The following is a 27,058-nucleotide window of genomic DNA, read 5'->3' as shown; positions in this document are numbered from 1 at the left end:
TGAGGGAGCAGGAGCGTCTCCTATCAGATCCCCCCAGGAAGGATTCTGGGCTCCTGTCTGATCTGCTGCAGCCAAAAGCCTGAGGAAACCAGAGCTGGGATTGAATTATGGCAAATGCCCTCCAAATAAAAACAACTTTTCCCTGTGAATGTCTGTACCCTTTATTTATTGTTGTAAATGCTTATTCTCTTGTTTATTCAGTGTTGTAAATTCTTTCAGATTTCCCCTATTATTCTTAGTTTTCAGTGGATGAGGCCATCCTAAGGGCACATGTGAGAGACAAAACTGCCCTCATTTGTTCCTGGGAAGTGAGCCAGTGGAAGGGAGCCTCTCGTGGGTCTGTCAGTCTTCACCTCTCAAACAGATAAATAATCTTACAAGAAAGACACTGTAAGGAAAGCTCCATGGACACCTCCAAGGAAGGGTCGGGAAGAGCCCCTGGACTGGCCATGCAGTCAGCTGCTGGAAGGGGCTGCAGCCCAACTCCACTGGGACACAGAGACCCTGACACCAGGACCCTTGTAGACCTTGCGCTCATCTGGCTGTTCCTCTGTGACCTTGGTGTAGACTGTAACAAGGAGTACAACACCTGCCTGGGTTCTGTGAGTTTTTACAGAACATGATCCAACCTGGGAGGAACATTGTAGAACCCCCAATGTTGTGGAACTCCATTGATCAAAAAGCAGATGACCTGGGGACCACTCCTGCAGCTGGTCTGGGAGGTGAGGGCAATGTCATGAGTTGGGCCTGGAGCCTCCGGGTCAGACATTAACTGCAGGTGTCCCTGCCAGGATCAGGGCACGACACCCAGTTGGTGTCAGAGAATCAGAGACCTGCTTGGAGGGAGGGAAAAGCCCCTCACTGACCCATGCAGTGGAATTCAGAGGGAGTGTTAGCAAGTGAGCCTCCACCTTGTCTCCTCCAGAACAACAGAAGCATTTCCAGCACACCTCAGAGCTGTTTAATTCAGGACCCCCAGGCTGTGAGTGGGGAGAGCATTCCTGGAGCAGGCCCAAGGCCAGGGTTAGAAGTGTGAGCTGTGCCCTCTGTGCCCAGCAGCAGGGCTGTGGTTCCCAGCTGGGACCTCCCAGGGTGAGGCCATGGATTCTGCTCCTGGCTGTGCAGCCTCAACCAGGGTCTCTGTATTTCCTCTGCCTTCAGTCAGCTACAGTGTCACACAGCCAAGGGAAGGGTAACTTAGCAACTCCTGGATTTCACTGTGGGCTTCAAGGCGTGAGAATCTGTGTGGGGCACTGTGTGAGTCAGGTGGATCCTGGGAGGTTCTGCATTCTCAGCTGTGGCCTCTTCCTGAACCTTCCTCCTGGGCTGCCCCACCAGGAGAGAGGACACTATGTGTCTCCAACATCCTGTGCTGTCGCTGACCACCTGTGCCCTTTATATCCTCCCTGATGGAAAGCCATGACGTAGGTGTGGGCACTTGGCACAGGGGTAAAAATGAAGCTTGGTATGCCCAATCCAGTTTCAGTGCTCTGTTTGTGTCCTGGTACCACTTCCAACCCAGCGCCCACCCAGTGCATGACCTGGAAGGCAATGGGTGGTGCATGAGGGCACCTGGACTGAGTTCTGGGGCTCTCTGCCCATGGGCCCAGGGGTTCCCAGTGTGAGTGACAGTGGGTTTGATTGTGGGTTCTCAGAAAAGCAGGTGCGTTTGACCTTCGCTGTGCCGTATCAGGATGTGAACACTGGGAGCTGAGAACATTAGAGGCTGAGACTGTAGTGACTGCCCCTCCCCCTCGACATCCCAGCTAAACAGGAAGGTGCCCGGTGAGGGTGGGGCCTCCCTGGGAACCATAAAGCTGACTTGGACTTGGGATTCCCCGCCCCTGTCCAGCAGCTTGACAGAGTCCTGCCCAGCCCAGCATCCCAGGGACAGTCAGAGGTCAGAGGAAGGTGTGACTCAGAACTGGGTGCATGTGCTTCCCACCTCAGTAGGCTGGAACACCATAAGTGAAACTGTTGTTAGCTGTGCTGCCTGCACTCAGATCTTTGTCAGAGCAGCCCCTCGCTGTGTGGAGCCCAGGGTCCAGGTGTGACCATCTGCAGGGCAGGCTGAGGCCCAGGTCAGAGTCCTGTCTCCTTGCTGCCAGCTTGTGTTCTGGGGGTGGCACCATTAGCACCCACCTGAGCCATATGCAGATCCCCTACCTATTACAGACTGTGTAAGCCCTCCCAGTGTCCAGGAAATTCCCCTAGCATGTATGTGGTCCCTGGTTCCCACAGTGACCCTAGCCCTGCAGCTGCTTGGGCAGTGAGCTTGGTTCCCCCCAACACACTTAGCCATGCAGGCCCAGGACTCAGTCCTGTGCCCACTCTCGTCACAGCCAGACACTTCCTGGGTGCTCTGTCTCTACTCCTGATGGAAAATGTGGTTCATGTGTATCCGCCTTCCGAGTGCTTCTCCTACAGACATTTCTCTTTAGCTCTTGACTCGTGGTCACTGTCAGCCCTGCAGTGTCATTCACTTACGGCCAATCACCAGGCTCCCACTGCTTCTGCACTGATAGCCTTGGGGACCCTCCTTGGATCCACCCTCCCAGGTCGCCCTTCTCCCACAGTGGTGCCATCTCTTCACTGTCATGCCTCCTCCTCTTCTTTCCCTGGATGCAGTCCACAGGAAGTGCTGTGCATTTATCTGCAGAAGGATCCAGAACCTCATCTCTCCCACTCTGCCCACACCCACCACAGTGACTGGCATCCCTGCCTGGACACAGCAGGAGCCCTTAGAGCTTTGGCTCCAGTCTCACAGTCTCTCAGCCCCGTCCTCACACAGCAGCCAGGGTGGTCCTTGGACAGGAGAAGGTGCACATGTCCCTCCCCTGCTCAGAGCTGTCTCGTGGCTCCCACCTCACTCAGAGCCAGGGCTGAGCCTTCCAATGTGTGTGTGGCCTGCTGGACAGTAGTGCCCCAACTCAGCCTTCCTGACAGCTCCCTGCTCTGTGTGCAGACTTGTTTCTGCCTGGGGGCATTTGCGCTGGCCATCCCCGGCCAGCATAGAATCTACCCAGAAATTTTTGCTGGTAATTCATTGTGTCCTTCTCACCTTCCTTCAGTGTGATGCACGCTGACCATGATGGTGAGGCAATCAGCTGCTCTGGGCCCTCACACCCACCCTGGACCACGTTGCTCTAGCACTGGGTCTGACTCACAGTAAAGTCAGCTGAGTCAAGAGTGTGCAGCACCTGCTCCTTCCAGACCCTGAGGCTTCATTAGTGGAGGCTGAGTCAGAGGCTGCTTGTGGCTGCTGCAGAGCAGGTCCCCTCTTGCTGGTGTCCCCATGGCCTGTGCTTTCTCACAAGTGTCCTCTGCTCTCCTGCCTCCCCTCCCTCCCACACTGCCTCCTGCACACACAGAGTGAAGGCCACCAGAGCTCACAAATATGAAGTGCATTTGCAATCAGCCAAACCTAAGAAACAAAACAAACACAGGAAGGTTGGAGCTGAGGGCTGAACCCAAGACTGAGCCTGGGCTGCCCCCATGCATGCCCCACAGCCTCGGGTCCACCAGACAGGCTGGGTCCTGTGATGGCAGGCATTGGTGAGTAAGTCCTATCAGAGAGAATAGGACTCTGGGGCAGCTGAGCTGGGTCAGCAGTGACCATGACAAAGCCTGATGGGCTTGAGCAGTGCCAGGGCCTCCCAGCCTCTCCTGTCCCCACTGGCAAAAGACTCAGCACAGTAAATACATGAATTCTGGAAGGTTCTAGGTGCTTCTGTTTATTTTCTCTGTTGAATTTTTGGATTTTCCTATTCTAATGTTCCAACAGCTCATGATAAGAATTGGAAGCATGAATTGCTGTTCAGATTTGCACATGGAATCACTTCTTGGCCTTTTCTGTAAGAGCAAGTGCTGGTCTGCACAGGAAGGATGAAGCTGCAGCAGATGCACCTGACTTGAGACAGGGACGGAGGTGCCCATGCTGGGCTGGGAGGGCCAGGCTCCCACCTCACACTGTGCCCACAGGAACACACTCAGCTGCCTGTGCAGGAAGGGAGGGTGGGGCTTTTTGAAGACACAAGGATGAGAACTTGAGTAAGGTTTCTTATCCCTCAGTTTTAAACAAGGCAGTTGTCTCATGTTATAGAAACAAGGTATCAAATTCAGGTCACTGTACGTGGAGACCAGGACAGCCCAGCACACCTAATCCTTGTGTATATTTTATTGCTATACTGGTATTGTTCAGGCCTGATTTACATCAGGAAGACATTAGATTTCAGGCAGCCCCACAAGGTGCATCAAACACTGAATGCTGGGATCCCAGCTGGGCTCTGAGGATTGTCTGTAAGAACCCTGACAGTCCAGTGAGCCCTGGGCATCTGTTGCCTGAGAATCCTGACCTCTGACCTCACCTCCTCTCAATCCTCCCCCATCATTTCCTCCTCTCCTTATGGTTCTCCCCGCATCCTCCCAGTCCTGAACTGAGGCCCTACCAGGGTCCCTCTCCTGCCACCCAGGGAAAGTTCTTCCTGCTGTGGTCATCTGCCTCGCTGATGTGTCAAGGGGATCATTGCTTCATGATTACAGCCCAGCAGCAGCGTTTGCTGTGGTGCAATGCGTTAAATGTCATTTGCAAGGCCAGCATCACATATCCCAGGGTTTCTTAGAGTCCAGGCTGTTCTGCTTCCATCCACCTTCCTATTGATGTACCTGGGAAGGCAGCAGAAAATCCCCAAGGGATTTCTCAGCCACTGGTTCTGTCCCCAAAGGCAACAGTGTCCTGACTGGAACCAGGAACCCACAACTCCATCTAGGTCTCCATGTGGATGCAGGGAGCCAAGTGTCTGGACCATCTTCCCCTGCTTTTCCAGGTGGATTACCAGTGAGCAGGGCAATCGGGAGTCACACAGGTGCTCTGGTTGGAGATGCTTGGATTGCAGGTGGCAGCTGAACCTGGTAAGCCACAGCACCTGGCCTGGCTCCACCTTTCATATAAACAAGCAACAAGCAAACAAATATTCCTTTAGATGGTGCACTCTGAGGGTTTCATTTCACTTTAGAGAAACTTCTAGAATATAAGGCCCATAAGCACAGGAGCCTTTTATCCTGGTCAATGTTGTAACCCTAGCACATAGAGTCATACCTGCTGAAAGTAGGCACTCAATTAATGGAAAGTTTGAAACTCGATTTTATTATGAATTAATTGCATTAAGTGACATAAAAGGAATAGTGTAGGGCCTGGTGCAGTAGTCTAGCGGCTATAGTCCTCACCTTGTACATGTAGAGATTTCATATGGGTACTGGTTCTAAACCAGGCAGTCCTGCTTATCATCCAGCTCCCTGCTTGTGGCCTGGGAAAGCAGTTGAGGACCCAAAGCTTTGGGACCCTGCACCCACGTGGAAGACCCAGAAGAGACTCTAGGCTCCTGGCTTTGGATTGGCTCAGCTTTGCCTGTTGTGGCTGCTTGGGGAGTGAATCAATGGATGGAAAATCTTCCTCTCTGTCTCCCCTCTTTGGTTATCTGACTTTGCAATAAAAAAAGATCTAAAAAGAAATAGTACAGGAAACATTGGAAAAGGTTCTATTTCATGCGAGGAATTTTCATGAGAATTCCTGAATCCTTCTAGTGAAGGGTTACATTTCCCTGGGAGGTCAGGTGCCCAGTGGAGCACCTAGCTTCTTTTTTCTTTTCTTTTCCTTTCTTTTCCTTTCTTTTCTTTTCTTTTCTTTTCTTTTCTTTTCTTTTCTTTTCTTTTCTTTTCTTTTCTTTTTTCTTTCTTTCTTTCTTTCTTTCTTCCTTTCTTTCTTTCTTTCTTTCTTTCTTTCTTTCAGATTTATTTTTATTGCAAAGTCAGATATACAGAGAGGAGGAAAGGCAGAGAGGAAGATCTTCCATCTGATGATTTATTCCCCAAGCAGCCGCAACAGCTGGAATTACACCGACCTGAAACCAAAAGCCAGGAGCCTCTTTTGGGTTTCCCACTCAGGTGCAAGGTCCCAAGGCCTTGGGCTGTTTTCTACTGCTTTCCCAGGCCACAAGCAGGGAGCTGGAAGGGAAGTGGGGACCCCGGGATTAGAACTGGTGCCCATATAGGATCATGGTGTGCTCAAGGTGAGGATTTTAGCCGCGAGGCTACTGCCCTGGGCCCTTTATTTTTATTGGTAAGTCAAATATGCAGAGTAGGGAGAGAGAGGAAAATCTTCCATCCACTGATTCCCTCCCCAAGTAGTCACAACTGCCAGAGCTGAGCTGATCAGGAGCCAGGAGCCTCTTCCAGGCCTCTTACACGTGTACAGGGTCCCAAGGCTTTGGGATGTCCTCAAGTGTCTTCTTCGGCCACAAGCAGGGAGCTGGATGGGAAGCAGAGCTGCTGGGATTAGAACCGGTGCCCATAGGGGATCCTGGTGTGTGCAAGGCAAAGACTTTAGTCACTAGGCTACCATGACCATGTCAGGCTCCTTAATTCCATTTTAAAAATCCTTTCGCACTGCATCTACACCAGCAGCTGATTGAATACAGGGACGTGGGAAGCTGCCCAGAGCTGGAGCTAAGCCAATCTGAAGCCAGGAGCCAGGAGTTTGTTCTAGGTCTCCTACATGGGTTCAAGGTCCCAGGGCTTTGGGCCATCTTCAGCTGCTTTCCCAGGCTGCAAGCAGGGAGCTGGGTGGGAAGCAGGGAGACTGGGATTAGAATCAGCGCCCATATGGGATCCCAGCACGCTTAAGGTGAGGCCTTTAGCCCCTGGCCACAGCACCGGGACATTCTTGTATCTTAAACCAAAGAACACATTTATCACCTTTCAGTTAAAGTAACTAAAGTGCAACAATCCGTCCTCACTGGAAACTCGAACAGTTATCAAGAGTGCATAATGAATTTCCCCAAATTTAGCAACTGGAAACAACAAGAGGAAACATTTATTGTCTTCATTGTTTTATATAGAAGCATCCATGTGTTTATTTTCATCTAGCTGACATGAAGAGTGACAGGGGAGTGAAAGGAGAGAGCTGTCTTCCTTTTGCTGTTCCTCTCTCTGATGCCCCCAGCTGCTGGAGCTGGGCCAGGCAGGAGTCAGGAGCCCAGGACCCGGCCCAGGCCTCCCTGGTGGGGTGCAGGGGTCCAGGTCTCCAAGCCTTCCTCTGCCTCCTTCCAGGAGGCACCAGCAGGAAGCTGGGTCCCAAGTGGAGCAGCCAGGAGGCAAATGGGGCTCTGATATAGGATGGGGCATCTCAAAGGGAGCGCCCCCACTTCTGCTGCCCGCCTGCCCCGTCCCCGGGGTTCTGATGTCAGGAAGCTTGGAGGTTGACTGAGGCTTCTGCTCAGACTTTCCCAGGGAGCAGTGGAGCTGAGAGCCAGGGCGGCCCCATCTGCGGCTGGGCTGTGGCGCCCTCTGGTGGCTGGTGCAAAAAACCTCAGGCCCTTTCTTCAGGGCTGTGTGTGCCAAGGCAGATGGCATTTCCTGAGCTGGTGCTAGGGGAGAGAGAGAGAGAGAGAGAGCGCTGGTGGGTGACAGGAGCCCAAGCACTTGGTCATCTTCTTCCTTGGGCACATCGGCAGGGGGCTGGACCAGGTGCAGAGCTGACCCAACACCAGGGTAAGGGAAGCTGGCATTGCAGGTGGCGGTGGGAACAGGTGCACCACAATGCTGGCCTTGCCCTTGTTTTAAAGACTGTGATCCAATCACAGGAGCCGCCCTGCCCTCCAGCTTCAGCTGGGCCTCATCACCCCAAAGGTTCAGACCTTCATATTACAGACCTTTGGGAGCGGGGACTGGGGTCCCCAAACACTCAGCAAAACGAAGTTCAGATCAAGGTGCCAGGACACGGAGACCTTGGTGTGGGGATGGCAGCTCTCAGTGTGTCGTTCTGTGGCTTCGCTCCCGTGCACGCCGAGGGCGAGTGCTGTCTCTGTCCATCTTCCTGGCTTTCTGGACTGGGATCTTGCTGTGTTCCTGTCCCACCTCACTGACTATAAGCCTCCATCTCCAAACACAAGCACATTGTGGGTCAGACTGATGCCTGAGAACTCTGTCCGCTGCCCCTGCTCCCTGACCCCCACAGCTCTGCACACAGCAGGAGTGAGCTATGCCACTTAGATACCTGGCTGCCCTGCCAGCTGGTCTCTTGGAGCTCAGCAACACACCACATCATGGTCTACCCACATAGCCCCTCAGCGTGGCAGCCCCTGGCCACCCACTGTCCTGCCGTCTCTTGAGCCCGAGGGTTGAGGGGCCATGGGTGGCTGCAGGGTGTAGGGCCTCGTGGTCTCTCCCCTGGGAAATGGACTCTCGAGGTTCTGCATATGCACCCAGGCAGACACAGACTTCAGGGCTCAGAGATTGAGGGCAGTAGGTGAGCGGAGGCCCAGGCTCCTGTCTGAGGATTGGGGTGCCAGGGTTCCCTCAGGGAAATGGATTCTAGAGTCCAAGATGTCCCAGCTGTGCAGGGAGCCCAGGGGTTTTGGGTGCCCACAGTGGCCTCCAGCCTCCTGTGTATCCAGCTCACATCCTCAGGGAATTCCTGGCCTGCCTCCAGTTGTCCACTGTGACAGCTGGAGGCTGTGACAGCGAGCTGCTCAGTGCTGGGCAGAGCAGTGTGTGAGGCCCTAGGGCAGAGAGCGTCCCCCAAGCCCTGTGCATGGAGGGCAGGGCTGGTGCCCACAGCGGCAGCACAGACACCTGTCCTCTGTGGCCCAGGATGAGGACAGCTGCCCAGCGCAACCCATGGGATCCTGTAGTCAGCCTTCCCACGCCGACTCCCTCGCTCTCCCTCTGTCACACTGGTGCGCTTTACAAGGACCCCCCACTCTCCCACCTCCACCCCCCAATCACCCTCCAGGTCAAAGACAAACCTGATGTGAGTCCCCGTGGAGGGGCCTCAGCAGCGGCAGAAGCACGTGACAGGGACTTGGGAGTCTGGGGTTCAACTCCAGAGGCTGAGGGTACCTGCTATGTATGTGAACAACCCAGGCACCAGCGCTCAGGGTCTGAAACCCCGGCTCTGTTCTGAGCTACGGGTCGCTCAGTGGCCAGACAACACCCATGGCACTGTGAACTGTGGGAAACAGGCCCAATTCTGAAACTGTGACGGGGCCGGGGCTCCCCTGTGTCGTTTCAGGGGCTGGGAGTCCGGAGACCCCGGTGGGACAGGTCAGGCTGAGCCAGGAGCAGGGAGGTCGCGGGCTTCTGCGCTCAGCGCTGTGGCCACACGGGGGCGCCACCGCCCCGCTCCCGGCTCCTGCCTGCGCGCCAGGAGGGACCGCGCGTCGCTGTGGGATGAACCCGCTCTGGGCTGACCTGGGCTGCAGCGGGGCTCAAGGTGGGGGCTGCGGCAGAGACCCGAGGAGAGAGAAGGCAGGGCCATGGTGTGTCCCTGAGGTTTGCACCTCGCCCTGCCTTGCCTGTCTCCAGCTCGGATCAGCGCTGAGAAGCAGAACCACTTCCCTCCACTCCCTGTTCCTTTCTGGGGCTGTTTCTTCCCTGAGCAGTCCATCCTCACCACCTTTCCTGAGGGAGGATCTCTGTCAGGGCCACAGGCAGTGAGCCCCAGGGTCTTTTCAAAACGTGTTGTTACCGTGCAGGTTAGCTGGAGTGTAGGTGTATGGGGGATCAGCCCCAGCAGGACCAGGGTGTTCCTGCCTGAGGACTCAGCTCCCCAGGCTCACCTTGCCACCTGGCACGGTCCTCACAGGTCCTCTTGGGGAGACCACCTTGCCCTGCCCACCGATGGGTCATGTCAGCCACCCTCTGTTCCTACCTGTTTTGTTTTTGTTCACATTTCTTTTGCCACATTACAACATTAAGGTCCGGACCTGGTGTGGTGGCCTAGTGGCTAAAGTCCTCGCCCTGAATGCGTCCAGAATCCCATATGGGCACTGGTTCTAATCTTGGCAGCTCCACCTACCATCCAGCTCCGTGCTTGTGGCCTGGGAAAGCAGTTGAGGACGGCCCAAAGCCTTGGGACCTTGCACTCATGTGGGAGACCCTAAGAACTCTTGGTTCCTGGCTTCAGATCAGTGCAGCACCTGCCATTGTGGTCACTTGGGGAGTGAATCATTGGACGGAAGATACTTCTCTCTGTCTCTCCCCCTCCGTATATTTCTGACTTTGTAATAAAAATAAATAAATCTGAAAAAAAAAAGAAAGAAAAAGCAAAACAGTAAGGGCCCACCATAGTGGCTCAATGGCTAAATCCTTGCCTTGTATGCACCAGGATCCCATATGGGCACCACTTTTTGTCCTGGTTGTTCCATTTCCTATCCAGCTTCCTGCTTGTGGCTTGGGATTCAGTAGGGGATAGGCCAAAGCCTTGAGACCTTACCCCTGCAAGGGAGACCCAGAAGAAGCTCCTGGCTTTTGGCTTTGGATAGGCTCAGCTCTGGCAGTTGTGGTCATTTGGGGAGTGAACCAGGAGATGGAAGATCTTTCTCTCTGTCTCTCCTTCTCTCTGTAAATCTGATCTGCCTTTCCAACAAAAATAAGTCATTTTTTTTTTTTGGTAAAAATTATTTGAAAGGAAAATTGTGAACAAGAGTGAGATTACTTTTCCATCTGCTGGTTCACTTCCCAGATGCCTGCAACAGCCACTCCGTGCCAGGTCGGAGTCAGGATGGCCTCCCATGTGGGTGGCAGGAACCCATGCCCTTGCACCATTTCCTGCTGCCTTCCCAGGTTCATTAGCAAGAAGCTGGATTGGAAGAGGAGGAACAAGGGCTCACCCCATGTGAGCATGTCCCAAATGGCAGCATATCCCACTCTGAATTTAAGGTTGAGGAAAAGTTGCCAAGACTCAAACAGACTGGAGAGACAGATGTGTATGTATGTATATGAGTATATATTGCTATTTATAACAATTTCTTTATTTGAAATTCAGTTGCAATCAGATAAAACACACAAAGAAGCACCAGGCTGTGTTCTGCAGGTTCTAAAGATTTATTTGTTTTTATTTGCAAGGGAGATTTACAGAGAAAAGGAGAGACAGAGGGGAAGTTATCTATCAGCTGCTTCACTCCCTAAATGGCCACAATAGCCAGAGCTGAGCTGATCTGAAACTGGGATCTAGGAACTTCTCCCAGGTCTCCTACAAGGTTGCAGGGTCCCAAGGCTTTGAGTCACCCTCTGCTGCTTTCCCAAGCTACAAGAAGGGAGATGGAAGGGAAGTGGAGCAGCTGGAACATGAACTGGTGCCCATATGGGATACTGGGGCTTTCAGGTAAAGGATTAGCCTGTTGAACCATCATGTTTTCCCATTCTCAGGATCTAGAAACACCATCTGCTATTTGCATTCCTGCAAATGCTAGTTTGGATCCCAGCAAGAAGGGGTTTTATTCATTTTTATTCATTTTTATTAAAAGGCAGATAAGATTTACAGAAAAATGTAGAGACAAAGATCTTCCATCTGCTAATTCACTACCCACAATGGTCAGAGTTGAACCAACCTGAACCCAGGGACCAGGAGCTTCTTCCATGTCTCCCATATGGGTGCAGGGTTCCAAGGCTTTAGGCTGTGCTCTGCTGCTTCCCCAGGCCACAAGCAGAGGGTTTGATGCAAAGTGGGGCAGCCAGGGCAGGAACTGGCACCATATTGCATCTTGGCATTTGCTAGATGAAGATTTCATCATTGAGCCATCATGCTAGGCTGCTATGAAAGGATTTTGCGAAAGAAATTATGGTACCATAGCAATAACCTTAAGTCAGGGGTGATTCTGAGTTGTCCTGATTGGAGGAACCTCTAAAAGAACTGGGTTCTGCTAGAAATAGAACTCCAGGCCTCCACCTGCAAGGAGCTAGATTCTGCCACAAGCTCTGAGGAAGCTGGAGGAGGACTCCAACAACAAGACGGCAGTTCAGCTCTCTGAGAGCTTGCCCAGAAGGCACGGCCACACCAGGCCTGAACTTTGATCAGGAATAGCAACAAGGAAGGGGCTTGTGATGCAGGAATGGAAAGTTAGCGCATGCCAGTCCATCCCCTAGAACCGAAAAGGGTGCCAAATGTTTTAAGGAGGCAAATGTTATGGGGCAGGACTGAGCATGCACTGGGCTGGGAATGAGCTCATTGAACGGCATTAACGTGGCAACCTACAGGTTCCACCCAAGATAAGTGCGGGCAGCCCTCAGACCTGACGGCCAGAAGATCAGGATCTCTAGTAGTAGCACATCAGGTGTGATTAAGACTGCAGAGACAACAGTGAGCTGTGCATGCACTGAGCTCAGGGAAAACTCACTGGTCCCACAGGAAAATAATACAGACCATGACATTGTATGGATCGAAATAGGTCCGTGTGGTCCTCAGACTTAACATCCAACAAGTTCCAGCAAGATCAACACCACCAATAACCTAGATTTCCCTAATCCTGGGACATGCTCCAACCATAAGTGGGAGAAAGGTTGTACAGACAATGGTGCAACCTCAGCACAGTATCAAAGGACGTGGAGACTGGTGAGCCAGGGGCTGGTGATGTGGAGACCATGGTAGAAACCTGATGTAAGAACCCAGAGCTGGAACTCGCTGGAAGGAGTGGCACAAGTGGCTGCAAGCAAACAACTATATACCAATAATAAGTAAAATCGAAGTGTAGACCTGTGGGTGACACGGCTTAGAAACCTGCCTCAAGGAGAAGACTTTGCTAACCAGAAGTACAAAGACCAAGAGCAAAAGAAGAGACAAAGACACAATGAATATTACTGAAAACTCCCCTGCAAAGGAGCAAAATCCTTTGCCAATCTCAGAGTTAACAGAGGAAGACATTGAGAAAATGGGGGACACAGAATTCAGAAAACTCATTTTAAAGCTTCTGATCAACAATGAGAAACACATACAAGAGTTCAAAGAATTTAAGGAATATTTTACACAAGCAATAGCAGCAATAAAGCAAATCAAGGCTGATATATCAGAAATGAAGAATACAGTGGAGAAAAAAAAACAAAAACAAAAACAAAGTACAGTGGAGAGTCTCCAAAATAGAATGAAGCAAGCAGAAGAAAGAATATCAGAATTGGAAGATATTTCCTGTCACCAGAGGGAAGCAAACAAAAAGCTGAAAGCAAAACTGGATCAGGCCAAAGAGAGTAGTCAAGAATTGAAAGACACTATTAAGAGGCCTAATGTAAGAGTTATGGGAGACCAAGAAGGGGCAGAAAGAGAAACTGGTTTTACAAATGTATTTCATGAAACAATAAAGGAAAATTTTCCTAATCTAGAGAAAAAATTGGGAAACAAGATTCAAAAGGGGCACAGAACTCCCAATAGGCCTGATCAAAAGCAATTTTCACCAAGACACATGATCAAGCTCTCTTCAATCGAACAAAAGAAAAAGTTCCTTAAATGTGCACGTGAAAAAAATAAATTGACATATAAAGGAATGCCAATTAAATTCACAGATGACCTCTCACAGGAAACTCTACAGCAAGAAGAGAATGGAATGACTTATTCCAGATTCTATAAGAAAAAATTGTCAGCCTAGGATAACATATCCAGCAAAGCTTTCTTTTGTCTTTGAAAATGAAGTAAAATTCTTTCACCATCAAGAAAAGCTCAAAGAATTTGCTTCTTCCAGACCTGCCCTACAAATGATACTGCAAGATGTTCCTTTGACAGAGAAAAGTAATAGCATCAAACAAAATCAAAGGCAAATGGGACGAACATCCCAGTAAAATGACAACAAAAGACTGAACCAATGAACAACCCATTCCTGAAATGACAGGACCAAAGTACCACCCATAAGTATTATCCCTGAATGTAAATGGCTTAAGCTCAATCAAATGTCATAGATTAGCAGACTGGATTAAAAAAACAAAACCCATCTATTTGTTGTCTAGAAGAGACACATTTCACCAACAAAAATCAGCGGAAACTCTATTGCATGGGTTTTGATGTGTTCTGTGTTTCATCTCTTCAAAACACTTTCTTCTGATTAAATTCTTCACTGTAGATCATACAGCAGCATCATTTTCTGCAAGAAGGTTCTTGATTTTCATTTCTTTATCTATGTGTTAGTCATTTAGTAGCATGTTATTCTTTTTCTTCCTGATGTTGATTTTGTTTTGTGACTTTTCATTTAAGGGGATGTATAGTAGCTGTGTAATGGAGACTGTCATATCTAGTAACATGTTATTTAGCTTCATGGCATTGTAAATTTCTATTTTTCTTTCTATTGTTGATTTTGTATAAGATTTTTCATTTGAGGTAATGTATGGTAGCTGTGAAATGGAGACTAACATATCTAGATGTGAGGATGCAATGTAGTATGCAGCTCTACTTTCAAAGATGGACTTACAATGAAACTGTTTACTATATCTCGACAATAGGATGCTGGACTCTCTGCCACTGTCCATGCCCGCAATAATGGACATATGACTGTGTATGAAGAACTATACTTTAGTAATGATATAGAGGAACTAGGGGGTGGTGGAGGAAATTGGGGCTGGGATAAGAGAAATACCAGGAACATATGGAATTGTATCATAAAATGATAATAAACAAGAAAATTTACAGCAATATAGAAAAGAAACTATGGTCCAACTTTTTTACATTATGTGATGGTTATATAGGGTTTAGGTTGCTAGCTAGGAGCAGATCAACAGGTGCTTTGGCAGGTTGCCGTTTACCAATCAGTATACAAACAAGCAACAGCACAAACCAGTAATCATAAAGGTCAAACTGTGCAGGCAGAGGAGGGTGTCTGTTAGCAATCCCTGCAGGTGCAGTCAGGTTGCTATAGTGACAGGGCAGGATAGGGTTAGTGTGCTAACCACAGCTTCTTAGCTCAGTGAGGCCGAGCCAGGTGGGTTAGTGTGCGGAGCCAAGCTGCAGACACCCAGTATTGGGTCTGGCCCACAAAAAAATCAGCTGAGTGATGAGCGTGCAGCACCTATCCCTTCCGGATTCTGCAGCTTCTTTAGTGGAGCCTGAGCCAGAGGCTGCCTATGGCTGCTGCAAAGTGGTATCTTCCCCCGCTGGTGTCCATGTGGCCTGTGCTGTCTCAAAGTGTCCTCTGCCTTCCTGCCTCCCTCCCACACTGCCTCCTGCACACACAGAGGTGAAGATCACCAGAGCTCACACACAGGAAGAGCAGGTGCAATCAGCCAACAACACTAAGCAACAAAATGAACACAGGAAGATAGGAGCACTGGGTTGAACCCAAGTGTAAGCTTTGGTCGCCCTGGCTACAAGCAGCCTATACTGTCTTGGTTCCCTGAGACAGGGCTGAGTCCTGTGATGGCAGGTGTTGATGGACACATCCTACCAGAGAGAACAGAGCACTGGAGCAGCAGAGATGGATCAGCAGTCAGCATGACAAAGCCTGATGGGCAGAGCAGCACCTGGGCACAGCCCTGTCCTCACCCAGGGCCTCCCAGCCTCCCCTGTCCCACCTGAAGCTCACTCAACATAACAAACACATGGATTGAGAAAGGTTTTCAGGTATTCTGTTTATTTCCTCTGTCAAGTTTTAGAATTTTCTCTCAATTTTCTCACCAATCCCTCAGACAAGAACTGGAAAAAAATAATTTGCTGCTCAGATCTGCACAGGGAAGGATGAAGCTGCAGCAGATGCACCTGACTTGAGACAGGGACGAAGGCACCCACGCTGGGCTGGGAGGGTCAGGCTCCCACCTCACACTGTGCCCACAGGAACACACTCAGCTGCCCTTGCAGGAGAGGATGGGGCATTCTGAAGACACCAAGATGGGGACTTGACCAAGTCTTGCATAGTCCAGTCCCAAACAAGGCAGATGTCTCATGCTTCAGAAACAAGGTGACAAATTCAGGTCACTACACATGGGGACAGGAACAGCAAAGCACACTTGGAATGTGTCCAGATGCAAGGACCCTCATTGTTCCCTCAGTCCTGCACCCTCTCCCCGCCAGGCCTTTCCAGATCTCACTTTACAAGCTGTGAGAGCAGTCAGAGCCCTGGCACTGCCCCCACTTGGGGGAACCAATCAGGACTTGGTCAGAGCCCTGGGGGTGTGGCTGAGGGAGGAGCTACAGGGTGGTCAGGGCAGCTTCTCCATGGGCATCTGACTAAGACAAGGGTCTTGGGGACTCCCCCACACCCTCAAACACACCCCAGTGCTTACCTGCAGCCTTAGTGTAGCTCCCTCCTTTACCATCTGTGAGGGAAAAGAACTGGTGAGAGGCAGGGAGAAGGCAGGGCCTGAGGACCTGCCTAGAGGGAACCCTGAGGACTGGCTCATCTCAGAGAAGATTCCAGAACTGTCGCTACAGACCAAGGAAAGGGTCAGGAGGTGCCTTTCCTGGAGGTGTGTCCTCAGCTGGGACCTCCCCCTAACCTGGGGCTGCGGGAACTCAGGTCCCCATGAGCAGAGTCATCCCTGTGGAGTGTTCATCCTTCACCTTTACTTGTGCTTCACACCAGAGCCAGTGTGAGCACCCAGGGCCCAGCTGGGGGTGCAGGTGTGTGTGCATGGTGCTTCCCATGGATGAAACAGAGGACCTTCTCCCTGGGGGACAGGAAACTCCGCCCCAGCCCTCACCCTGCTCTACCTCAACTCTTGCTGCCTCCTTCTCATCACCACAGCTGTGACCACAGCTCCAGCGAGCACAGCTGCCAGGAGGACCAGGCCAGCGATGACTCCCCACATGTGCACAGTTTGCTGAGGAGGCTCTGAGAAGGGAAGGGAGGGTGAGACGCTCTGACCCCAGGGCTCAGCCCCACCCCTGCTGAAGGCTCTTTCCCTCCCTGCCCTCCTTACCCCATCTCAGGGTGAGGGGCTCAGGCAGCCCCTCATGGTACACCTGACAAGTGTATCTGTGCTCCTCTCCAGCAGACACCAGCACAGCTGCCCACTTCTGGAAGGTTCCATCGCCTGCAGGCCTGGTCTCTATCAGCTCTGTGTCCTGGGTCAGGTCCTCTCCATGACGCTGCCAGGTGAGTGTGATGTCCTTGGGGTAGAAGCCGAGGGCCCAGCACCTCAGGGTGGCCTTCTGGTCAGATATTGGGTGGTGGGTTATGTGTGCTGTGGGTAGGTCTGAGGGAAGAATCAAGACATTGAGACACCTTGCATTACTTCCTTAGGCTGCTAAAAACACTTTTCATTTAACCATCTCCAGAATGAACAAGTGGATGGGAGAGGCAATGCAAAAGCCAAACTCCTGCTTTGCCTCTGGGGCCAGGGAAATCTCCTCTGCCTTGGAATGTTCAAGAATCAGGGAGAGACCATTCAGAACAAGAGGCCCTGGGTCACCAAGGAGGGAAGATAACTTTCAGAGCCTGCCTGGGATGGAGGCCCAGAGATGCCGAGCAGCAATCAGACCTCTGGAGAGTTTTGGTGTGGGACACAGGTCAAGGGCTGAGTCAACATCAACCAGCTGTGCTCACGGCTGCTGTTGGGGACCAAAAGAAATCTGCTGTTCAGCTGTTCTCCCTCTCTATCCAGATCCCTTCATTGATCCAAGGAGGAGAGTAGGCCATTGGAGTCACTCTGGTAGGAGATCTCAGAATCCTGGTGATTTCTCACCCTTAGAACCCAAAAGGGAATAGAGGGAGGAGGCATTGGGGTGCCATTCCCATTTTCCGCCTGCTAGGTCTGAGAGGTACAGCCTCTGCTGGAGGGGATCCTGGGGAGCCCTCTGAGCCCCACGCACCTGCGCGCTGCAGTGCAGCCTTGCCCATCTCCAGGAATCTGCGCAGCTGCTGCACACACTCCCCTTGCAGGTAGGTCCTGTAGTGCTGGGTGAACCCCAGAGCCTCCCACTTGCGCTTGGTGAGCTGAGCCGCTGTGTCGGCTGCGGTCCAGGAGCGCAGGTCCTCATTGAGGGCGATGTAGTCGGCGCCATCGTAGGCGAACTGCTCATATCCGCGGAGGAAGCGCAGGTCCGGCCCCACTACGTCGCAGCCCGAGGTCCACTGGAAGCTGTGAGAGCCTGTCCCCAACCCCGGGATCAGCCATGTCCACTCGACCCTGACCCCGCGTGCTGATGGGTCAGAACCTAAGGTGAAAACACGGGCTCGCTCACCGTGCTCGCTCTGGTTGTAGTAGTCCAGGGCGGTGCGCAGGTTCGAGTGCAAAGTCTGCTGGTGGACCCTGGCGATCTGTGTCTGCGCCTCCCAGTACTCGGTTCCCTCACCATCCATCCACGGCACCCGCGGCTCCACCCGCGGCTTGGCGGCGTCGCTGTCAAAGCTCACGAACAGCGTGTCGTCCACGAAGCCCACCGAGGTGTAGTGGGGCTCCCTGTGGCCCGGCCGGGACACGGCGATGTGGAGGTAGCGCAGGGAGTGGACGGCTATAGGCGGGTGGAGATGGGAGCAGCTGAGAGGGGAGGTCCCTGGAGCCCTAGCCGTCTCCCACTTGTGCCGTCTCTGTGTCCACCCCATACTCACCCGCCCGAGTCTCCAGCAGAGCCTGCACCCCGAAGAACAGCAAGAAAAGGGCTTGGAGCTCCATAGATTAGAGCCTCAGTGTCCTGGCATCTGAATACCCTGAGATGTGGAGGAATGGGTGATTGGCTCTGAAAGGGCGAAGGTGATTGGCCGGGAGTGTGCCGTGTTAGGGCGTCACGAGTATCCAGTCAGAAAGCCCTGGCCCAGGCTGTGAGAATCGAAAGTGTAAGTGAAAACGTGTGGAGATGCCCCGGGGCTAGAATTGTTAGTCCCTCACTCCACCCATGAGACTGACACCCTAAATGAGAGCCGTGCCTCCAACTGGGACTGGGAGTCGGTCTGCGTCCCCTGCTCTGCACTGAATGCCATTTTCCACAAAAATCCTGGGGCCTGACCCAGGGGGCTGTTTGAGGAAACTCGGGGAGACCTTCAACCCCAGCCACAGCCAGCCCAGTCTCTTCTCTCCTTTTATAGTATTGCTCTCTCTGTGGTATACTCCGGGTTCCTGAACTGTGCGCTGGAGTCTTCCAGAGGGAAATTCATCCCCAGATAGTGCGTTGTCAGACTGTGTCAGCTGGCCTGGGAGGGCAGATGAAGAAACTGTGACTTCCTGGAGAAGTCGTGCTCAGTCACCACACACAGGTCCCGGTAGATACCAGTTTCCTTCGGGTGTAACTACAGTGATCTGCAATCTAATCTGCAAAGCAACGACTTTATCCTTCAAGTATAAAAGTGTGTGAAATCCTTGCTATAATGCTCAAAGGACAGCATCAGTGTTAGGAAAATATCATCAGTATGGATTTTGTCTACCAGCATGTCCAAGCTTCTGCCACCTGCTGGCTAGAGCAGGTCAGAGCCCTCAGTGTGCACTTCACCAGGGCTGGGGAATTGTTGGAGTGACTTCTTACAATAATTTTACCTGGATCCTTAATCTGTTTCCTTCAATGACCATAAATATTTCCATTTCTATTTCTATTTGGAAGAGTTACAGAGAAGGAGAGACAGAGGGAGATATTTCCATTCATTAGCTCACTGCCCTAATGGCCCCAGTGGCCAGAGAAAAACATGTCCAAAGATAAGAGCCTGAAGATTTCTCTGGGTATCCCACCAGGGTGCAGGAGCCCATGGTCTTGGACCATCCTCAGCTACCTTCTTAGTCCATCAACAGGGAACTGGATCAGAAGTGGAACAGCTGGGTTTTGAATTGTCATGCATATGTGGTGCCAGTTCCAGAGGCAAAAGCTTAGCTTGCTATGCTAGTTTCTGTGTTGTATATTTTAGACAACCTTCTGTAAAAGAGTAAATAGTAGATGCAAAAAAAATATCTTGCTAAGTGCTGGGACAGGGTACCAAGCTGTAACAGACTGGACCACAATATTCCCTGGAAAATGCAAGAGACTTGACTGGACCTGGGCCTAGTAGGGGAACTTTGGGCACTCCTCTGCTAGGTCTCAATTCTTACTCTTGTGCATGAGAGCCAGGGCTGGGGGCAGGCAAGACTGGACAAGGCAGCAACACCTGTCAGCATCCATATGGACTGGATAATGGGATGGGTTGGGCTGACTTGAGCTGTAACACCCATAAATACATACAATAACCCAGTTGGGACACATCTTGGACCAGATCAGTCCAAGATGGACTGGAATGTGTAGGAACTGGAGCTGGGGACAGGCCTGGTAGGAGTTGTTGGAGATCACCACAACTGGACTGCTGTTCCTGCTGGTGTGCGTAAGGGCCAGGTTTGTGGCTTGCTGGATTAGGCTGGGTTGCAGCACTTGTCAATTTGCATAGGATGTGGGGATAGAAACAGAACTGACCAGGCAACTACAATCACCAGTGTGTGCATAGGCTGATATGGGTAATGGACTAAACAGGACCCTGTACTGGCAGGCACATACTGGCAGTCTACGGTCACCCCAAATGAGATTCCTTGGGGGATTTCCTGTTGCATCCAACTCAAGTCTCTCCCCAAGGAGTGTATCCCAGACAACTCTACAAAGTAGAAAGGTTTGTTGAGAAGGCAGGTAAACAGACCGACTGGCTGGGATCAGCTCTCTTTTCATTCTGAGTGTGAACCTGGGATGCGGATTACAAGCTTTTACATAGAATTTGTGAGTTAGGCAGATTGGGAACCAGGTGAGTTGGGCAGCCATGGGAACTAGGACATACTATATTAGTTCCTGGAATTGAGGGTTACTGTCAGGGCATGTTTCACCTTGTGCTTTGACCCCCAAATTAGCAAGCTGGCAAAGCATTTTGTATAGAAGCATAAAGAGCAGGTTAGCAGACTTATGCAGGCTTGAACCAAAGAGGCTTCATTTTGTGGCTAGATTCCACATCCACAACTAGATCGCTGGACTCAAAGCCCTGACCACAGGGAGAACCACAGGATTTATGATCTGACCTTGGAATGCATGTATCAGAACAGGGCCTCCTTAATTGCTAATGCCCATGTAGTGGAGAGCATGCTCATGTGCATAAAGCAGACATGATAGCAAGCTCACTGGGCCTGCAGGGAACAGCAAGTGTTACGTAAGACAATGGAGAGCAGAGCAGGTTGGGCAGCTCTCCTGGCTGAGCTTTGGCAGCAAATGTCTGGGTAAATGGATGCACTAGGGTGGACTCTGTCAGTCAATGGACCTTTGAAAGGTTTCTCAATCTTGGAACAGCAAAACTAATAGTATATCAGAACTATTAAAACCATTGAAACAATGCCCTCGGAACATTCTTACCCACATTGGGATTCTTAAGAAGACACCAAACATATATCCTCTGTTTCCAGGGACTGATACAGTTGGGCAGCTGGGACCACCCCTCAATGTTCCTTTCCCCAGGCTGGCACCGTGACTTCGTAGGCTAAAGCTTCTGCCTGTGGTACCTGCCTCTCTTTGGCTACTGGTTAGCATCCTTCCTGCTCCACTTCTGATGCAGCTCCCTCTAATATCCTGGGAAAGGAACAAAGGATGACCCAGGTCCTTGGGCCCCTATGCCCACATTGAAGCCTGGGAAGGAGCTCCTGGCTCCCAACTTTGGATTTGTTTGGCTCCATCCATTTTGGCCATTTGGGCAGAGAACCAATGAATGGAAGATCTCTCTTTCTGACTCTTCTTCTCTCAGTAACTTTGCCTTTCAAATAAAAATAAAGTTTAAAAGCATATTAATAAAACAGACTTTTATTTTTAAAAAGATTTACTTATTTTTATTGGAAAGGCGGACATACAGAGAGGAGAGACAGCGAAGAAGATCTTCATCTAATGATTCACTCCCAAAGCGAATGCAACAGCTAGAGCTGAGTCAATCCGAAGCCAGGAGCCAGGAACTTCTTCCTGGTCTCCCACGCGGGTGCAGGGTCCCAAGGCTTTGGTTCGCCCTCAACTACTTTCACAGGCCACAAGCAGGGAGCTGGATGGGAAGCAGGGCTGCTGAGATTAGAACCAGCACCCATATGGGATCCCAGTGTGTGCAAGGTGAGGACTTTAACCACTACACTATCGCGCCAAACCCATAAAATAGACTTTTAAAAAGCAACAGAAAAAAAAATCAATGAAATGAAAGGTAGTTATTTGACAAGATAAGCATAAAAGAGAAACCATTAGCGAGACTAACAAAATGAGAAAAAATGCAAAATTAGGAGCTCAAATGGAGACATAATCCAAACCACAGAAATGCAGAGGATCATAAAAAACAGCTGCAACAAGTACATACTAAGAAAGTGGAAAACATTAAAAAAAATAGATAAATTTGAGGGCATATGCTGTTTAACAGGATTGAACCAGTGTAGAGGCACCTGGACCTGTCCCCTTGAGCACTGGCCCTCAGCCCGGGTTCTTCCCCACCAGCTGCCACCTCCTAGACAGGGCTGGGCCTTGCTGCAGTGGTGCTGTGGGATCATAGCTCTCGTGGAGCACCTCCCAGTGATGGACAGAGACAGGGGCAGGGAGATAGTGGACAACAAGTGAGCGCTGTCCAACGGTGTGTGGCCTCCATTTAACATTGTGGCTGTCAGGCCAACACACCTGTGATTGATGGGGTGCAAGGCTTACAAGTCTGTCCCAGGCCAACAGGATGCCTTCAGCACCTACCACGGGAACAGCTCTGGGATGACTGACAGGAACCAGCTCAAGGGAGCTCTCCAAGGTTTCCCTACAGGCTCTCTGACCAGGTCTGTGAGCCCCAACTCTGAGAGTCTGACAGATTGTAGAGTGCAGATTATACTGGATGGCTTCATCCAGGGCTTCACTGAGTGCAGGTGGGTGTGCCAGGACAGCTGGATCCAGGCGTCTATGAGCAGTTCCTTTCTGTGGTCTGCAGTGTCCTGTAACATCAGCCTTGTAAACAGCAAGAGGACTTGTCCATCAAAATTTAAGCTAAATTGCTTAAATTCAAAGAAGCAGAACACAGATGCTACATTTTATATACATAGTATCTGGAGACTGGCTATTGATAGCAAAATGATTTTGTAATTGTAACAAAACCATTATAATGTGACTGCTGAGCTTGGTGAGTGTGACATTAGGTAAGGTGTAATAACAATTCTGCTGGGATAAATACCTCAAGTACTTGAATAGATGCTTCTAGTGCTGAAGTGGAAATGTCTTTGTCAGCCAATAACTTTAGTATAAAACAACTTCCACAGAAGGCACTTCATGTGCTGTACTACTTAAAAAGCATTTACTACACTCATTGGAATATGTGACATAAACATAAAGTGAATGGTGAGACAACCAAAAGCACCTTGGAAATCTTTCTGTGTGTATGTGTGGTTTATTTATTTATTTATTTATTTCAGTTGAGATTCTTTCATTGCAAGCATCTACCAAGCATAGAGTCCAGCATCTTATTGTCCAGACAAGTTCAACGGTTTCTTGGGGAGACCATCTCTGATCTGAAGGTAGAGCCGGCAGTGTATCATCCCGAGCAATTAAAAGCCCTGACATTACATCAGTAACAATTTATAACATTATGGAATTAGTTGACATGGTATTGAGTAACCAATATGTTAAAAGAGAGAGAAAAAAACAAGAATGCAAGTTCTGAACCACATCCTGTGACTTCTACATTGACATTTCAATTATTAGTTTATATACAACCGGGTTCTATACACCTTAAAATGGCTATAGATTACTGTTCAGCTGTCTCATGTCTATTTTAATTTTAGTATTTAGCAGTTTATAGCGTTGAAGCATGATTTTGCTGAACCTGGCTATTTTTTGGGTAGCCCTTTGGAAATCTAAAGAGACCAAAAGCGAAAGATTGAAGCAGTTACTAAAAGTCTCCAAATCAAAGAAAAGTCCAGGATCTGATGATTTGACAGCCGAATTCTCCAAAACATTTAAAGAAGAACCAATTCCAATAGTTCTTTTTTTTTTTTAAAGATTTATTTTTTTATTATTTTTTCATTGGAAAGGCGGATATACAGAGAGGAGAGACAGAGAGGAAGATCTTCCGTCCGATGGTTCACTCCCCAAGTGAGCGCAACGGGCCGATACTATGCCGATCCGAAGCCAGGAGCCTCTTCTGGGCATCCCACGCGGGTGCAGGGTCCCAAAGCTTTGGGCCGTCCTCGACTGCTTTCCCGGGCCACAGGCAGGGAGCTGGAAGGGAAGCGGGGCTGCCGGGATTAGAACCGGCGCCCATATGGGATCCCGGGCGTGCAAGGCGAGGACCTTTAACCACTTGCGCCACCGTGCCGGGCCCTCCAATAGTTCTTAAACTATTGCCAAAAAAATTTTTTAAAAGATGGGGCTCTGTAAAATTATTTAAATAAAGTTAATACTTTTGATGCAAACCAAAGATACAAAAAAAAGATACATCCAAATTGGAATGGAGGGAAACTCTTCTGGCAGGACACAGTCCCTGCAGGTGAACACAAGAACCACGATAGGGAGCAGCCCAGACCAGGCCAGGGAAAGGTACACCAGCATACATTTGGCATAGATCAAGGGCAAACCAGGCTGAACCAGTTCACATCACCCGCTGGTGAATCCGAGCACCAGAACAGAGTGTGGGTTGGGCCAGGTTCAGTCGCAACACATACCAGTGCACATTACAGCTGGGATTGGGTGCCTGCTGGGCTGGGTTAAGCTGTAACCCTCACCAGTATCAGCTGGAATTGGGGGTGGGCCAGGCTGGGCCAGGCTACAGCACCCACTGGCAAATGCCAAGGCGAGGCAGGCCATGCCAGACTGGGCCGCAGCACCCAACCAGCACATGTGAGAACCAGGGAGGGAGGGGCAAAGCTGGTAGGAGGAATGTGGAGGGTTCCCCTGCTGGACCACTACTCCCACTGGAGAGTGTGAGTTGGGATGGGGGCAGACCAGACCAGGAAGGGCTACAACACCTGTGGGCTTCATGTGAGTTAGATCAGGGAAAAGCCAGGTTGGGCTGACTGTTCCTACTGGTACAAGCATAAGTCAGAGTGGGTAAGGGTTGGTTGGGCTTTGCCGCAGCATCAGCTGGCAGAGGCTGGCACTGGGGGCTAATTCTGTCAAGTTAAACTGCAGAACCACCTGCAGAGTGCATGTTCCTGGGTGGGAGTGGCCCAGCAGGGAAATAGTGGGCACCCCCTCTTGGGTTATCACTCCCATTGGAGAGCATGAGAACCAGGACTGGGGCAGAGGTGGCAAGACAGAACTGCACCCGCCAGCATGCGTGTGGGCTGGATAGTCGAGCTGGTTGGGTTGAACTAGGTTTCAATGCCCATTGACCTGTATGCCAACTGAATGGGATGTGGGACAGTCTGGACTAGTCTGCTGTGACTACTGGCATGCACGGGAACCATGACAGGCCTGGTGGGGGTTATTGTGGGTTGCTCCAACTAGGCTGCAGCTCCCACTGGTTTGTGTGAGGGCCGAGTGTGTGGTGGGCAGAATCAGGCTGGACTGCAACACCCACTGGTTCATGTGGAAGACAGGGCTGGAAACAGAACTGACCCAGCAATTGCAACCACCAGCATATGCATAAGCTGATTGGGGTGACGGACTGTACCACACCCTGTACTGGCAAGCACACACTGATCTGGGATCACTTCAGATGAAATTTCTTTGGGGATCCCTCCAAGTGAACTGCTCTAAGAACCCCAACCACGAAGGTCCCATGGTCTGACCTTGGAGTGCAAGTGTCAAGGCCAAGCCTCCTCAGAGGCTCAGACAGAGCAGTGCACAGCATATCCAGGTACACATGGAGGATATGGCAGTCCATCGAAACCTGCAGAGGACGCCTGGTACCACAAAACAGGACAGAACAAATCAATCAACTACCCCAGCCATGTATTGGCAGTGAGACTGTATAGTGAACTATGTCAGCCAGTGAATTCTGAAGAGATTTCACGGTGCTTGGAATGGTGAGATTGGCAGCAATTCACAACTGTTGAACTATTGAAACCACTTGAGCAGGACTCTAGGAGCATGCCCCACATCGGGGACCTGGGATGGGTGGGAGGCTGGGTGGGGTTTCTCCCTTTGTTTCTTCCCTGACCCCAGATACAGGGGAAAAAAATGATGATATTAGTGTGGAAACAATAGTATTACCCACTTTCCTGTACCTCTTGGCCCTTTGTACCCTAACCAACTAAGTAGATTATTAAAAAAAAATACTGTTGAAAAAAATTATAGATTACCCAAAAAAGATATTTCATGTTGATAGATTGGAAGAATTTGTATTCTTAAAGTGTCCTTATGACCCCGAATGACCTATATATAGATCAATATAATTCTCAGTATAGCTTGAAACTTGTTTGGCTAACGTGGTAGCAATTACACATGCAGGCACTGTCATGAATGAGCCCTCACCTTTCCTCCTTTCCTCTTCCTTTCTCTTCCCTTTTTATTTCCCTTCTTTTTGTTTAGAGGGAGAGCCTGGACTACACGGACCATAGACCCATCTGAGAAAAGGGCAATGGCTTAAGCCACACCTCATGGGATGGAGACCCTGGGGATATCCCCCTGGTCCCCATGAATGACCCATCTGAGAGAGGTCCTGAGACAGGCAGGTGCTGCTGTGCCACCTCCTTGTTCCAGACACCACCCACCTGAACCTTCCAGGAGCCCTTGCCCTATGGGAATTGCTCTTGTTCCCACTGATGGCCTTTGGCTTAGGCAAGCAGCTTGTGCTTGCACACCCTGTTGGTTTCTGACACCTCCAGTCATTAGTCTCAGGGAGCAGAGCCCATGAGTGTGTGGGCTGCCCTCTGTGCACATGTTCCATGTTGGACCTCCTCCTTTGCTGATTCTTATACAAAGGAGAGGAACAGAACCAGGCACATCTGAATGATAAATATTCCAGAAAACCAGCTGGAGACCTTAAACACCTCTTTAGAAGGCAGAAAGGAAAGGACAGCCTTTGCTTTCTCCATATTAGGGCTGTACCCCCAAGCTCCAGGGGAGGCTGGAGGAGGACACTAACCCTGAAGACTGCAATGCAGCTCTGTGACAGCCTGCCCAGAGAGCACGGCCACACCAGGCCTGGAGTCTGACCTGGGAATGGGAAAAAGAAGGAGGTGTGATTCCAAGCCTCTGTGTGTGCTAACTTTGATGCAGGAATAGAAAAGCTAGCAAAACCTGGGTGGGCTCCAGTGTGCACCTAACACTTGGCTAAGCATCACTGCCCTCCCCCCCAACTGAAGGGATTCATGAACTCTCATGAACACTCATTAAATGAGACAAAACCATTCCTAATGTTTGCTGCACTGTTCCTTTTATGATTGTCACATGATGCAGTTTATACAGTCAGATTTTTTTTTCAAATGAGTGCCTAATGTC

General features: G+C 50.4%; 1 protein-coding gene across 2 annotated transcripts in view; it reads right to left on the bottom strand.

The window, feature by feature from the left end:
- LOC121166813 (class I histocompatibility antigen, Gogo-B*0101 alpha chain-like) overlaps positions 1-18,518 on the bottom strand; it is a 32,266-nt gene extending 13,748 nt beyond the window's left edge. The window contains exons 1-6 of one of the 2 annotated variants that reach the window (XM_040996106.1): positions 18,300-18,518; positions 17,933-18,202; positions 17,561-17,839; positions 16,669-16,944; positions 16,460-16,580; positions 16,033-16,065 (exon numbers count right to left, since the gene is read on the bottom strand). In XM_040996106.1, the coding sequence (XP_040852040.1) occupies positions 16,059-16,065; positions 16,460-16,580; positions 16,669-16,944; positions 17,561-17,839; positions 17,933-18,202; positions 18,300-18,363 (1,017 nt within the window). In that variant the 5' untranslated portion in view covers positions 18,364-18,518 and the 3' untranslated portion in view covers positions 16,033-16,058. Of the gene's footprint in view, positions 1-16,032; positions 16,066-16,459; positions 16,581-16,668; positions 16,945-17,560; positions 17,840-17,932; positions 18,203-18,299 lie in introns of those variants that run through there. The other variant, XM_040996105.1, reaches the window with a different exon arrangement.
- Between the last annotated feature and the right edge of the window lie 8,540 nt (positions 18,519-27,058).

Source organism: Ochotona curzoniae, unplaced genomic scaffold, assembly GCF_017591425.1.
Source record: "Ochotona curzoniae isolate NIBS_2020 unplaced genomic scaffold, NIBS_Ocur_1.0 patch24, whole genome shotgun sequence".
In the NCBI taxonomy this organism is placed as follows: domain Eukaryota; kingdom Metazoa; phylum Chordata; class Mammalia; order Lagomorpha; family Ochotonidae; genus Ochotona; species Ochotona curzoniae.
This window is presented reverse-complemented; position numbering and strand designations above follow the sequence as displayed.